The sequence below is a fragment of the Artemia sp. Qi Xiang Cuo genome, chromosome 2 (assembly GCF_049724085.1).
Source record: "Artemia sp. Qi Xiang Cuo chromosome 2, ASM4972408v1, whole genome shotgun sequence".
Taxonomy (NCBI): Eukaryota; Metazoa; Arthropoda; class Branchiopoda; order Anostraca; family Artemiidae; genus Artemia; species Artemia sp. Qi Xiang Cuo.
Window position 1 is genome coordinate 26,490,055 of NC_142795.1, and position 15,001 is coordinate 26,505,055.

At 35.4% G+C, this 15,001-nt stretch overlaps 1 protein-coding gene across 1 annotated transcript in view; it reads right to left on the minus strand.

Annotated features, from left to right (window-relative positions):
• Window positions 1–14,782, minus strand: part of Sap30 (SIN3-associated polypeptide 30) — a 33,219-nt gene extending 18,437 nt beyond the window's left edge. The window contains exons 1-3 of the mRNA XM_089108038.1: window positions 14,660–14,782; window positions 5,022–5,152; window positions 2,816–2,935 (exon numbers count right to left, since the gene is read on the minus strand). Of these exons, the coding sequence (XP_088964164.1) occupies window positions 2,816–2,935; window positions 5,022–5,117 (216 nt within the window). The 5' untranslated portion in view covers window positions 5,118–5,152; window positions 14,660–14,782. The remainder of the gene's footprint in view (window positions 1–2,815; window positions 2,936–5,021; window positions 5,153–14,659) is intronic.
• Between the last annotated feature and the right edge of the window lie 219 nt (window positions 14,783–15,001).

Consider the following 15,001-nt stretch of genomic DNA (forward strand, 5'->3'; position numbering starts at 1 on the left):
AATATTAGAGGAGAAACATTAAAAATAAATTAGTCCACTCTAAAATACAGTAGAAATTGAAGCACTGGACGAGTGTTCAGCCCACATAGGTCACAACAATAAAAAGTTCTGGCCTGATTCTGATATGAACAGGGTGAATAATGTTTACATTTGTGGTAAAAAACCGATGGGGGTATTGGAGGAGTCAATGACCTATTTTGTTTCTCTAAGTATAGTGATGAAAATCCTTGGGTCATTCCAGTTTAATCAAGATGCAACATGCCTACCCTTTGGCTACAAAGTTGGCAGTGGGGACATTGGATAGGCCATGGGTCTGCTTTACACATCGACTAACAAAAATCGAGTGTGAATTCACTTAAATCAAGGTGCAACATGCCTGTCTTTCTAAAAGAAGATGACAAGGAGAAGGAGAGATATTGGAGGGTTCATGGCCCCACATTTTGTCTCTAATCATATTGATTTTAAAATCATTTTATGATTCTAGTTAAAACTAGATGCAATATGCCTATCTTTCTACTGAAAAGCTTAGGGGGAGCATTGTTGGAGGGGAATGGCCCTACTTTGGTCCTCCAATCCTACAGATTGAAAATCCTTGCATTGTTCCGTTTCAAACAAAGTACAACATGCCTCCCTTTCTGCCAAATTAGAATTGGAGGAAGGAGTTAAAATAGTGGTTACGGGCGCACTTTTCATCTCCAGCGTTTATTTTCAACAAATAGGTTTCAACTTGTTTTTGAGCCGATTCATTGTCTAATTTTTTTTTTTTACCAGAATGCACTACAACAAAGAAGTTCCAAGCCCATTGGAATTTTCAGACAGTTTATCTCAAGAACAAATTTGTAAACAAAAACTTTTACTGAATATGTTTGTCTGCTATTCAAGTAGTATTGACCATCATTGCAAAAAAAAAAACTGTGTCTCATCTAGGTCAAAAGTGGATTCTATTAGCAAGGGCCAATTTCCTACCACCACCATTAAAAAGAGCAAAGGAAAACCTCCAATTTCTTTAGCAAGGATTGGAACTATTAAAGCTACCATTGTTCAATTTCCCTATCAAACACAGAAAATGAAATTCAACTGAAATCACAAGCAGAAATGCAGAGTAAATCTTTAGGACTCATGACAAAATGCTTCTTTTTAGGATTTAATTTTTTTATAATTTTCACTCTAAATACTCGTGTGTTCAAGCCATAGGATGGTTGCATGTCTTATGCACTTCTAAACTTTAGACTGATTTCAGTTTGAAACTGCTGACTAATTAAACAGAGATTTCAACTCGAGAACAGAAACATAGCTCCAATGCAAAAAAGATTGAAAGAACAAATTCAGATAGCCTTCTCTGATGCAGACCTCCACTTCAACTCTAACATTATGGGCTAGGCTCAAGGACAAGCAAAAACCTTCCTTTTTAGCTCAAGGCAAAAATTATACACAGCTTTTCAAAATGTATTACCATATCCATACATCTAGCCAGAGGTCTATACTTTCTGTAAAACCTCGTAGATTAGACCCTTATAACTTTCTTGCAACATACTAGAATTGGCAGCATGAGAGGAAAAAAATAAAAAATGATTGTTGCTCCTGCAATACAGTAATATAACTTGTTATATAGTTGTATATTATTGTTGCTTTTGCATGGTTATATAAACCCAAATTAAATTTTAAACTTTTTTTTAAGTTTTGCTTTACACATGGCCAGAGATAAAAAAAAATAGCTTATTTTGCCAAAAGGGTGAAATTCCCGAGTGGTTAGTGCTTCGGACTTGAAATCCTGAGGTCAGGGGTTCGAGTCCTGGTGTTGTTGGTTTTTTGGTTTGGAATGGGGGTTTATGGTGTGACCCTGTAAGCTCAGCCAGTCAACCCACTTCTAAAGGGGTGCCTGGAGATATCTGGGGGAAACACACAGGAAGCGTCGGATGATTTGCCCCCTAACACGCATTGCACTTCCGGCCGAAGGCATTGAATCAGGAGATCTGCACCTACGCAACGCAGACCTTTGGTCAGCATGCAAAAAAAGGTTTTTAAGTTTTAAGTGAAATTGACATATTATTGTAGATTTTCTAAAGCCTATGTTCTGCATAGTATCTTAGGCCTAACTATAGATAATTAATGGAAAATACTGTGAAAAAAAAAACATAAACAAATTAATCATATTTGGTCTTAGTTGAAATTCAAATTTTAACAAATTAAAAAAAGCAACTTTTTTGAGTTTTCCAAATTCTGCTGATGAAGACTGAGCTGTGATCAGTGCAAGTGAGCTTTCAATTTCTTTTAAGGGCACATTAAAGCCTTAAATTTTCCTCTTATATAGCATCCCTCTTTAGATTGGGTAAATTTGGCTATGAATAGACCTCTCCCAGGCACACACACACCAACATGATCTAGGAAAGAAATGCTGAATTTTCTTTTTAGATGTAGCAACAATGATATTCACTTTTTAGGGTGCCACTGGGCTTTGGAATTGTCATGCAAAAAAGCACATAGTGCTCAAATATTAGTGTCAGATTATAAACATTTATATCGCAGTATCAACATGTGAACATGCATCACAATACTCGTTAGCTATGAAGTTCAATTCAAAAATGAAGTTCAAATTTATGAATTTAAGACCCAATAAAGTCTAAGTATATCCTTTTTGAATGTCACTAGGCCTTGGGATTGACATCAAAAATGGCATATTCCTTTATAATAGCACTTACCCATTAAATTCTGATTATCCACACTAGAGCTCTAGAGATGTTTCTTGATATTAGAATGTTTTGAAGTATAAATGAAGGTGTACTGCATTTTGCATGATTTTCAACAATAAACTTACGTTTGAGTCCAGATGAAGTCTCAACTTCCTTTGCTGCACTGTTTTCTGTATCCTTTTGCTATATGAAGCATTGCCAGCAGATCGATCACACCTCTCTCCATCTTCACTTAAACAGCATATCTAAACATACAATCTAAGTTATTATTGATAATTATTTATGATGCAATATTTAATAAATACTTGTAATTTATTACAAAAAAAGTACATGACATGTTTGTTGAAGACAACTGTATGAGTGATTTACAATTGAGGCGTCACAAGGCGGCTTCAAGGGTATCTCTTGATGTATAGTAGGCTACATGGGAAGAAAATAACCTGAGGAAATTCACACCATGCAACACCTTTGTTGCAATATTAATCAATATTTTACAAGTTAATACTAGAGAATGAATAATATAAAAATTGTGAGGGCAAACATGATTTCCCAAAATTTATAAAGTACAGTTCTACAAGCTGGACACTGGATAAGGAGAAATAATGACTAGAATGAAAGATGATATTTTATCGCCATTTTCAGGGCCACCACAAATGACACAAGAAAAAGTATTTAATTGTTCACAATACTATGCACAACTGTTTAACTGAAAAAAATGTTTAACTGCTTGTCATCTTTTAGACAACTCAACAACTCAGAAATACAGTTACTATGCATAGCTCCCAATGATGATCAGAAAAGGATTTGAAATGCTTCACCAATTACATTAGAGTTTGCCAAAGTTATAAACCAACTCCTAGACCTCACCCATACATCACATCTGAACATCAGGTCTTGTCAACACTACACAATGATCAAAAAACGGACATGTTTCGTGATGTCTCCATTTGACAAAAAAAAGATAGATTGTGCTGAATACTACTACAACATGAGCTTGTTCAAGAAAATCAATGACAACGTCATGCATCAGTTTGAATGCAAAAAGTCCTTCCAAGAGCTGATTTGTGAAATAGATAATTTAAGAAACTACTGTACTAGAATCTGATCTGGCAACAAGTATCTGATCTATCTTGAACCCCACAAGGGGACACCAAAGTAAGCAAAACATCTGAATTTGGATGACGCAGCAAGAATGTTGGGTGCAGTTGCAGCTGCAATTCCACCAATCTCCATTAGTTTTTACTATTGACATTAAAAAAAAAAAAAAAAAAAAAAAAAAAAAAAAAAAAAAACATAACCCAGCCATGCTTCCATCACCAAAATTAGTGCGTAATAAGTTATCTCAGCACAGTTTTTGAGAAGAAGGTCATGTAATGCACAAAATACATGCAAGATACACATGTGTGTTTTGATCTTTGACAACATGGAGGTGAATGGGTGACTACTTAGAAGATAAGATTCAGCAAACATAAGTGGCTAGTTTCACTGGCTATTACAAGCAGTAGTCCCAAGCAGAGTTGCTAATGGAAGCTGCTTTGTCCAGCCATTTTTGTCCCTCTAAAAAGTTTAAAAAGATCCACCTTCAATACATTCGAAATTACTGGCAAAAATGTAGTTTTTTGTCACCACAAACAAAAAATTTACTCCCTCCCCCACCTAAAGGTTCAGATCCATGTGAACCTTTGCTAAGCGGTATATCCAAAATTTTAAAATTAAGTACAAGTTCACTGAATAGCACTCCCAAAGCTAAATGAGTTTGTAGAACCAGAAGATTTTTTGGAAGGAAAAGAAAATCCACTATCATCATCAATAAATGCATTATATCACCAGTAATACATTTGTTGCTCAATTTTAGCAAAGAAAGAAGATGTTTCAGTTAGAAACTGGGACATGTCAAGATGGCTTTATAAGCCATCTTAAACTTGAAACTTCCCCCAGAAAATTTCTTGTCAATTGTATGTTGCAAGCAGCATTTGTTTAGGTAGAAATTATTATTAAAGTATTAATTCTGGACACAAATATTCTGGCCATGCAAGATAAATATGCTACATAAGATAAAAATTCATAAAATATATTTCTTTGCAAACAGTATTCCCCCTAGCTTTGTTTGGAAGAGAGGTGGCGTTCTCAAATTGTTATAAAATGTTCTTAAAAATGGCTTACATTTTGTTCTTGATGTATAAAAAGCATAAACAATAATGTTTTGAAGACTGAACATCAGACTACAAATTGTGAATGCCCTAGTAACATCTAAGTTATAAGTACAGAATGTATTACATAAATCACAAGAAAAAGTTAATCATGAACTGAATAGAATTTCAAGGTACCAACCTGCTCAGAATGGATCCGAAATGGAGGGCCATTGTTACTTATATTAGCTTCTGATTCATCTTCTGAGTCTTTGTATGCACTTGAAGCACCATTCATTGTCCTCACTCATTCAACCATCAAGATGCTGAAAGCTGCAATAAAAACAACAATGAGTATATGATGGTCAGAACATATACCCATATCTTTCTTTAAATAATTGTTAAGTGTCCATACCACCTAGCCTATCATATCAGGTTCTAAAATGGGTAGCTGAAGCCAGTATTTCTACAAAATACTTTAAAAGTCAAGGTCAGTTGGTTTCCAATTATTAAAAGAAAGTAAATGTTTTATCAAGCCTGAAGCCATACATGTGTTTCTCATTTGATACATAGCTTGTGAAGTGTACCCTGTTCTGTCTCATAGCTTGAGGATTGTGTTGAACCTTTCAAAAACATTTGTTTTTTGAAGGAGGGGGGGGGGCTTCTGATTTTATGTTTTAGGAGAAAGATACAAAATATTTTATTTTCTCCAGTCCTTGCAAAAGTGTAAATGTTATGATTTCCTTTTGCACTGATGCATGTTACCTGACAAGTATTTAGCTTGTCTTTTTGATGATTATTGAGCTAGGGCAATATCAGTGGCATCATTTCACAAAAACTAAGGCTTGGGGGATGGGACAAAGCATGTTTTCAAAATCCAAGGGTGGCTATTTTGATGTTTTCTTCAATTTGGGCTGAAAGTTCTACTCAAAAGCCTAAAATGAAAATCAAAGTATGCCTGTTTTAGTCTCCACTATGGTGTACATAGTATTAAACTCTTTTCAGGTAGAGGAGTAATCTTAAGGTTCTTTATCTCTGGTCCAAATTAGCTTAGCTCAATCTATGGAGTCAGAAACATTTTTATTGAAAGGATTACTTCTTTGTTCATTTTGCAAACAAAAGATTAAAATAAAATAGAAGAATTAATGTGATTGCTAAATTGTGCTTTATATTAAGATCTTTAGCCTGCATTGTATATATTAGTATTATACAATAAGTGCATTTATTTCTTAGCATTATGCTTTAAACAAATATATTAAACAAAACAAAGAGAATAGTCAGAATTACAAATTTTTTGTTTGTTTTTCAAGTCATGATTGTAAAATCCGAATTTAGTATCAAAAACTACCAGTCAGATACACTTTTCACTAGTATCCTGCATTCACTCCCCAAGGGTCTAGCTATTTCTTGTCTTCTAGCAAATACTAGTTGTGCAGCTTATTTTTTTTAAGATAAAAGTTCAATGTCCACAAGGTAACAGATAATACAAAGGAACCAAGCCTAACTGAATCAAGGATTTGGCTTGATGTTAGCCTGCTAGCCATTATCAACAAACCTGGGATTTGCCTTGTTATTAGCTTGTTTGCCCCAGTTTACCCTACTAACAAATATTTTTTACAAGTCTAGAATGAGTGAAGCTACAAGAAAAGATTGTTATCAAGGCATAACTATGTGCTTTAGATTTTTCTCTAGAATCATATAAATAGCAATAAACTAGCAGATGCTTCAATTTATCCAACTTTCATCCCTCTTTTCACACATAGTAATTGGTACTGTCCCAAATTCCAGTTTGAACTATGTAAGGTGTTTTTTTTTCTAATATATCCAATTTTAGTAAAGTAAATTTAAGTTTTAAGATGGAAAAGAAAGATCTACCACATTTAATTTCTTATTCAATGTTCCATCCAAATATAAATCACTTCTGTCATAATTGCATCCTAGACCTCCCCCACTAACAGGGACATACATAGCCTAGACATATTTCTTTTTATAATTTGAAGCTTTGCAATATTTTATGCTTATTTTTCATTACCTTTATAATGAAATATACCTTTATAAAGTATGCATACTCCCAAATAAAGTGAATAAAAAAGGCAGATTTTGTTTAGTCTTGCTGTATTGAGGGGGGGAGGGCTGGATGCAATTGGGTTGACAGTAATTATTATATTCTGAAAGAACATTGAATGAGGTATCAAATCGCAAAATTTTTTTCATTGTAATTTCTGCCCTAGTGTTCTAAAGCAAATTCACCATTGTCATTTGAAAGCTTTGTGTAATTCTGCACATTTTAGCAAGTTATATTTACCTTTTTTAAAATTTGTTTGTTACCTTAGGTTAAATTATATCATAGAGAGATTTTAATTCAGCTTCATTACTTAAAAGTAATGGGTAATCTGGCTCATTTTAAGTCAACCTTGTCAGGTAAAAGTAAGTTGTAAGGGATAAACTTATAGATGAATTCATTACTTATTTAAGCACCAAATGAACACACTATTTGATGCCTTTTTTATGCTTTTTCCAAATATAATAACTGTTTCAGTTCCAAATCCAATTTAAAGTCCCTTCTAAAGTGAAATCTCATTCCAACAATTTCACTGAAATCACTTAGTGATTTTCACATATCCTATGAAATCAATTCATCAAACCTATTTTAACCAAGAACAAATGATGCAAAACAAGATGATGAACAAGAAAGATATATTGTTTATTGTCACAACTCTTGTCAAGTACCATAGTGACAGCAATTAGGGGTCATTTTACCTTAAATCGTATGTCCAGTGAGATAAGGTGGGATGAGCCACCTGTGGAACATCTTTCTGGTGGTGTGACACAACTACAGCCTGGTATCCCAGGTTAGCCTATACTCTGCATTGGCCCAGTCCTGATGAACTCCTTTCTTGAACACATATATGGTTTGGGAGTGGATGGTGGATTTGGAGAGGCTGTTCCAGTAAGGGACAGCATGTAGAGAGAAGAATTGCTGGCAGTCATGTTGATGGCAATGGGTGACTTGCAGCTTCTTTGTGTGACCCCTTGTTGTACTTGCAAGGGATGAGGACAAAACTTGATTTGAGTGGTTGTTTTCTAGCAGTTTGCAACGAGCAATTGCATCTCCTCTCTTTCTTCAATAGGCTAAGGTGGGGAGTTTAAGGGATACAAGGCATTCCTCATATGACTTGTCTTGCAAAGCTGGTATGAGCTTTGGTGCTCACCTTTGGACACTCTCAAGTGCTTTAACATTCATTTTATACTGGGGAGATGCTAGGGTCATTCCAAATTCCAGGTGTGGATGTACAATAGCTTTGTACAGCTTCTCAACCACACACAGGCTCCTGGTGGTATGTTTGTTTTATGAGCCCTATGGCTCAGTTTGCTTTAGCAACTTGAGCTTGTGTGTGGCTGTGGAACTTAAGTTTGTCATCAACAATAACCCCCAGTTCCTTCTCCTCACATACAGGTTCAAGTAGGTAATCTCCAATATTGTAGTGTCATCTAGGATTGTTGTGTCCAAGATGCAGGAATTGGCATTTTGACACACTGAACTGCAAACCCCACTCAGATGATGATCTAGATAGTTGACCTAAATCTTCTTGCATTGTTGAATGATTGGGGCTAATCTGGGCCAGTCCTAAGAGCTTGCAATCATCAGCATATAGGGTCAGTGGGTTTTTCAGGTGAGTAGTGCAATTGTTAATATATATGCTGAACAATGTGGGCACCAGGATTGTGCTCTTTGGGATAACTAGTGACAGGAATTTCATCAGAATAAACAGCTTTACTGGTGGCATCATAAACTACTATCTTCTGAGTTCTTCCAGTAAGAAAGGCTTCAATCAAGGCAATTATATCCTCATGCACACTGTATGCTTCCATTTTCTTGAGAAGTTGATGCTGAACTCTATAAAAGGCTTTTGCTTGATCAATCAATATAACATCCACTGGAAGGCCATCATCTGAGGTTTGTATCAATTGAGCAACCTTTATGGAAACCATGCTGACTTTTTGAAAGTGACTGATTTCTTTCTAGGCGAGAGATCAGTGCATCATTTATGATGTTCTCAAGGACCTCGCATACACCAGAAGTAAGACTTATAGAACAATAATTACTGCCTTGGTCCTTCCTCCCTTTCTTGAAGAGGGGCTGGATGTTGGCCTGCTTTCAGTCACTTAGGAACACTTTGGAAGTGAGTGACATCCCAAACATCACTGCTATTGGCTCAGCAATTTGTTCAGCTGCTTCTTTTAATACTCTGGGTCGTAGGTTATCTGGCCCAGCTGCTTTAATTGCATCCAATCTTTTAAACCTTTTCAGAACATCCTCTATACTTATATTTGTCATGTACACTGGTTCTCCAATTGGTTGCTTTGGTAAAGTGGGTGGAGGGTTTGCTATGGGCTGAGTAGAGAAATTTGTACCAAAGCTAGAGCTGAGCAAATCTGCTTTTTCTTTGTGTCATCCTCTTTCATGAGGTCCAGGATATCATGTCTAGAGGGATTAGCTGCTAAAACATGGCACCAGAACCCCTTTGCATTCTGCTCTGCATCAGCTGCAATTGCCTCCTTGTGGTTTTCTACAATCTTTCTTCCAAGTCAAATTTCTTAGCCTGTTTCTGCATTTCTTGAATGTATCATAGTGGTTATCACATCTGCACTTTACGTATTTGGTCCATACTCTTTTCTTCTTCCTTCTAGCTCTTATGACTTCTTTGGGTAGGAAGGGGAGTGTTTTTGATAGGGGTGACCAGTATACCCAGGTATGTTTATTTTCTGCAGCTAGGACTACTGTCTTAAATGCCTCACAGTTTTTTCTATGTTACCACTGTCAATCACACTCTCCCATTTTATCTTTGACAGGTCCTGGTGTATCAATTCATAATCTGTAAAGGATTATGAATTGCTGCATTTTCCTTCTTGAAGTTCACCTGTATCTCAGTCAAGATACAAATGTGGTCACTGTTTCCAATTGCAGGGTGATAGGAAGTAGAAATGATTTGGTCAGGGTCACTTGTCACAACTAAGTCTAGTAAGGAGGGTTGTTGCTGGTGCCTGAATTGTGTTGGTTGGTCAATGATCTGTATCAGTTGGTTGTTGGTGAGGCATTTAATAGTGACACAGGAGGGGCTTTCAGGGGGGAATCCTATACCTTCAACCCCCTTTACATCAGGCATATCAAAATCTCTGAACAAAAAGATTGTTGAATGATCACAGGTGTTCATCTTAGATATGAGATCAGATACAGCTAGGTGTCAAATATATTGATCAGGGCAGATAGACTACAGTAAACAACACCTATTATAAATGATTCCACAGATCCACAGTGGAGTTTTAAACAGAAGCAAGACTTATAGAACAATAATTGTGGCCTCCTGTGGCCTCACAGTGGAGTTTTGTGGATCCACTTTGGATCCAAAGTGGAGTTTTAAACAGACATACTCAGCCCAACTACTATCGGAATAAAAAAGAGTAACTCACAGTTCCAGCTCTCAGTCCAGTTCTACAATATGTTGCCACTCCTCTCCAACACCCAGGATTATCAAAATTGCTACACAGACTGAGTCCAGGGATTTGGATATGAGATTCTTCTAATTTTTACACTGAATTTTTAGGGCAAATTTCACAAACACACAGCTTTCAGTTTGTTAAGTTATTGAGCAAGAGTATCAGGATTTGTGTAAAAAACATAGACTTCTCTAGATTTTTTTTTTATTTCTATTTATTATTTTAGCAGTATTGCTGCCAGTACAAGTGATTGATTTCAATTTCACTTTTGCTGCTGTTGTCACTGCCAATGTTGTCATGCTTGCTCTCACTACCAAAACAGGTGGTTTCAAAAACTTTGTCCATTGAGACCAGTGACTCAGCACTGATTTTCAAGGGCATCATGTATGGGGTGCATCAATTTCCCCTACCCAGTGTTTTCAGCCAATCCATAAAAAAGATCTGGTTGATAAAATTTATATGAAGCACTGATATAGCCATTTCTTTTTTTATAAGATAAATAGGCATGATTGGAATAAACTATGTTAAATCAATGAAAGAGAATTGGTTTCAGTTTGTAAAAAAATGAAGTAATTTTGACAGCAAAATCACACATACCAGTCATTAAAATTCATACCCCCCCCCCACCTAAGCATTTTACTACTGATGCCTCTGGTCACCTTAGGGTCCATTTAAGGGCTTTAAATTGGATGAAAGAGCATAGAAAAGACATCAAGCAGTATGTTCAACTTGTCTCTACATAAGCAGCTGAATTGTCAAAAAAAAACTTTGTCTCATTTGCACATCAATTAAATCTATAAAATTAATTACCTTAAATCATACTTGCCAGGAAAGGATGATTAATAGATTAAAGAATTATCAAGTTTATTGTAGGCCTATTTGATTGTAGCAACTATATCAATTGTCAATAAATGACAGTAAAACATTGACTTAGGTCAGATATAGAGGCATTAATTCATGAAAATTTAGAAGGGGGGGGGGGCAAGAAGTATTTTTTAATTAAATAGCAAAATTAATTACCTTAAATCATACTTGCCAGGATAGGATGATTAATAGATTAAAAATTATCAAGTTTATTGTAGGCCTATTTGATTGTAGCAACTACATCAATTTGCAACAAATGACAATAAAACATTGACTTAGGTCAGATATAGAGGCATTAACTCATAAAAATTTTGAGGGGGGGGGGCAAGAATTTTTTTTTCAATACCTTTTTAATACACATACAAAAAGATATTTTCAGATTATGGAAGGTTGATAATTTTTTTTGGTACTAGTGTGGGGAGTTGGCCTCCTCATAAGGAAATACATATAAAATTTTGAAAATAACTTTGGAAAATCCTAAAATACTTACTTAGAAATGCATAAAAAGCCTTTTACTTTACCACCACTCCATGCCCCTAATGGTTAAATATATAGCCCAAATTTAAAAATATTCTCCATGAATTTTCCTGAGGCTTGATTATGTTGATGTTGCTTGTTCACTGTGAAATGTATTTGAAGAAAGGAGTCAGTTATGAAAAACTCAAAAGAGAATATATAATTTAGGCTAATATTTGATTGTTTGGGGAAACGAGTGTGTAAAGTGAACCACTTAGGGGGAACTGGCATATTCCCCTTTGAAAATTCTTACCATAAGCAAAATAGGGCAGCCAAAGGAAAAATACAACAAATAAAAAGAATGAAGAATAGAAGGGATTCAAAAATATTCTACCAATAAAATACATTTAGAATATACTGTGTAGAATCAAATACTTTTTGGTAATGATTTGCAAGTAAGGAGCAACTTGGGCCCAGCAGTAACCAAAACTCTAAAAAAGGGATTTTCCTAACAATTGATACAAGATATAAAAAAAATTACTTTGTATGCTGACTCTAAATATATAAAATTGATTAAGTGTAATTCATCATATCAAAATTTTATTTTTGTTGGGGCAATAGGTTGATGGAAATGATTTAAAATCAATGAAAGGAGATCAGTCTCAGTTAGTAAAGAACAAATAACAGAGTAATTTTAACAGCAATACCACACAAATCAATCAGTAAAATGCATTGCCCCCTCCCCAAACTTTGCTTATGCATTTGGCCTCTGGTCTGTACTAGACCAAGTAAATACAAGGCAATTAATTGTACTTCATAGTCCTGGCCTGTCACATCTGTGCACTTCCATCATAAGACAACTCTTCTATATTTGCCACTAACTTCATATTTTCAAATAATTTTCTTCAACCTTTATCTTACCCTACTATGATAACTCAATGCCTAAAAAACATAAAAAACAATTTAAAAAATACTGATGTAAAAATAAGTACTAGCCAACAGAATCTATGAGTTTAGTCAGTCACATTTTCAACTTTAGTGCATGTCTCATCTTCCCTTCCTATAAGAATGATACTAGCCTAATAGAGGGAGTTCAGATATGTGCCACTGAGAGCATACCTGGCATACATGATCTCTTTTACAACAAGAGACTGGAGGGCTTGCAGTTGTCAACATTGGTTTTCAGATGCCACTATGGTGACATGATATTGGTCTACAAGTATAATGTACTTCCAAATAGCCCATTTTTTTACCAAAAAATTCAAACTAGCAATATATAAGAGGCCAATCACATAGCATAAGATGTTAAAATGGCAACATTTCTTCTAAAAGCATGCTGTCAATATCTGGATAGTCTTCAAGCTGGAATAGTAATTGCACCCCTGTGTCCTTTAAGTCCAGACTTGACAAGGAATAGAATAACAAATCATTGAAATATAAGTAGGGCTGCCTGTCCCATTCAATTACCCACTTATGTCAACTTGACCATATGAGTGACTTCTAAAGGCCAAATCTACCTTGTGGTCACTATTAGGCTAGCCTACCAAGTAAGCTTAAATTGCACCTCTTTTATGGCATGTTATAGGGCCCTAACATGGTGAAAAGAACTCATTATCTTCAACACAGTGCACAAAAGATCTTAATATTGCTCCAGGATGAAAATTAAGGCAATAACCTAAGATATTCTACACTATATATTCTACCTAGGGTAAATTTTTACCAAATCATATTATTGACTTATGAATAAAGTGAATATACCACTTGATACCTTTTTTTATGCTCTTTCCAGATATAATAATCATTTTTGTCAGAACTGAATTTTACCCCCACCCATATATACCAATTCAGGGTATATATTTACACATTAGGGGGGTGGGGGTAAAGATTAAACTTACCTCCCATTTACATCAGAAATAAAATTTGCACCTCCCCCCCTAATGTGCAAATATATAGGCCTACCCTGGATTGGTATATAAAGGGATGGGGGTAAAATTCATTTCTGACAAAAATGATTATTATATTTGGAAAAAGCATAAAAAAAAGGAATCAAGTGGTATATTCACTTTATTTGTAAGTCAGTAATATGATTTGGTAAAAATTTACCCTACCTAGTCTATATTTTGGAACATAGATAGAGTATTCCTAACTTCTTTCTTTTCTTAGCATTTTCATTTGTCATACCTTTTTATTTAGCTGCTAAATTTTGTAAGAGCAAGGGCGGGGGATTTTCTAGGGTGAATAGCCTATACCCAGGACACCAGTTTTAGGAATAATTTAAGAATTTTATAATTTTGCTTTCAGGATTTTATAGGCTAATACTTCCTTACAAGGAGGCTAGCCACTACATTAGTAGCTTACCTTCTTTTTTAAAGAATAGGCCTACATGCATGGGCATAGGCAGCATATTGTCTAGGGGGGGGGGGCAGTTGATAGTGTGATGGAGTTTTATCAGCTGCTTTTTCCAAACCATCTGCTTTTTCAGCCATATCTAATGTAAATTTGAAGTTCTAGAGGGGGACATCTGCCCCCCTCCCTACGCCCATGCCTACATGCCTAAGCTAACAAACAAAGGTAGCCTAGGCTTAGGCTATTTTCAAAATATGTCAGGAAATCAAATCTAGGGGACATATCCCCCCAACTGGCACTTGTACTTACTGGATCAAATTATAAGGTTTTATCTTTGCTCTATATTCATTTTTTAGCTAGGCTGTACAATCACGCCTAATAAATATAACCCTCTGATTTCTAAAACTCTAGTTAGGCTAGGCTCAGCCCCAGAAAGAAATTGGTATAATGAGGAACCTTCCCAGACACATGGAATGAATATGCCTTGAAGACAGTTCTAATTAGGACAAAACTACATGGCAAACATCAGTTCAAATAGCTTGGCCTATGTTACCAGTCGGTGTTTGGAAGAGGGGGGAGGATTGTGCAGGTAGGCAAGTTCATAAGAACGCTACTTTACTGCAATTATAACTTAAGCGAATATTAAATGAGCCTAACATTAATGGCTAGGTTTACCTGATGCAAAAACAGTTCAAAATCATAGCTTTATTCTTCATCTAACTTTGAATTTTGTTTACGTTTTTGCTGATGGTGATGAATATCAAAGTAAGAGATTTGATCAGTTTTGGGCTGAAATTAATTTATAAAACCAAGTCTTTTACAGAACTAAATCAATTCCTCAATTTTATTGTCATTTTTGAATAAAAAAAATTGATTTATGGAATATTATAGGTTTATTAAAATTTCAAATTTGGCGCCATTCGAGCTCTTTTCGGCCTGAAAAAGCGGTTTTAAATTTAGCGTCCTTTTCCTGCCTTTTGATTCGTTAAAAATTTGGCGCCAAATGATTTCAGCCAA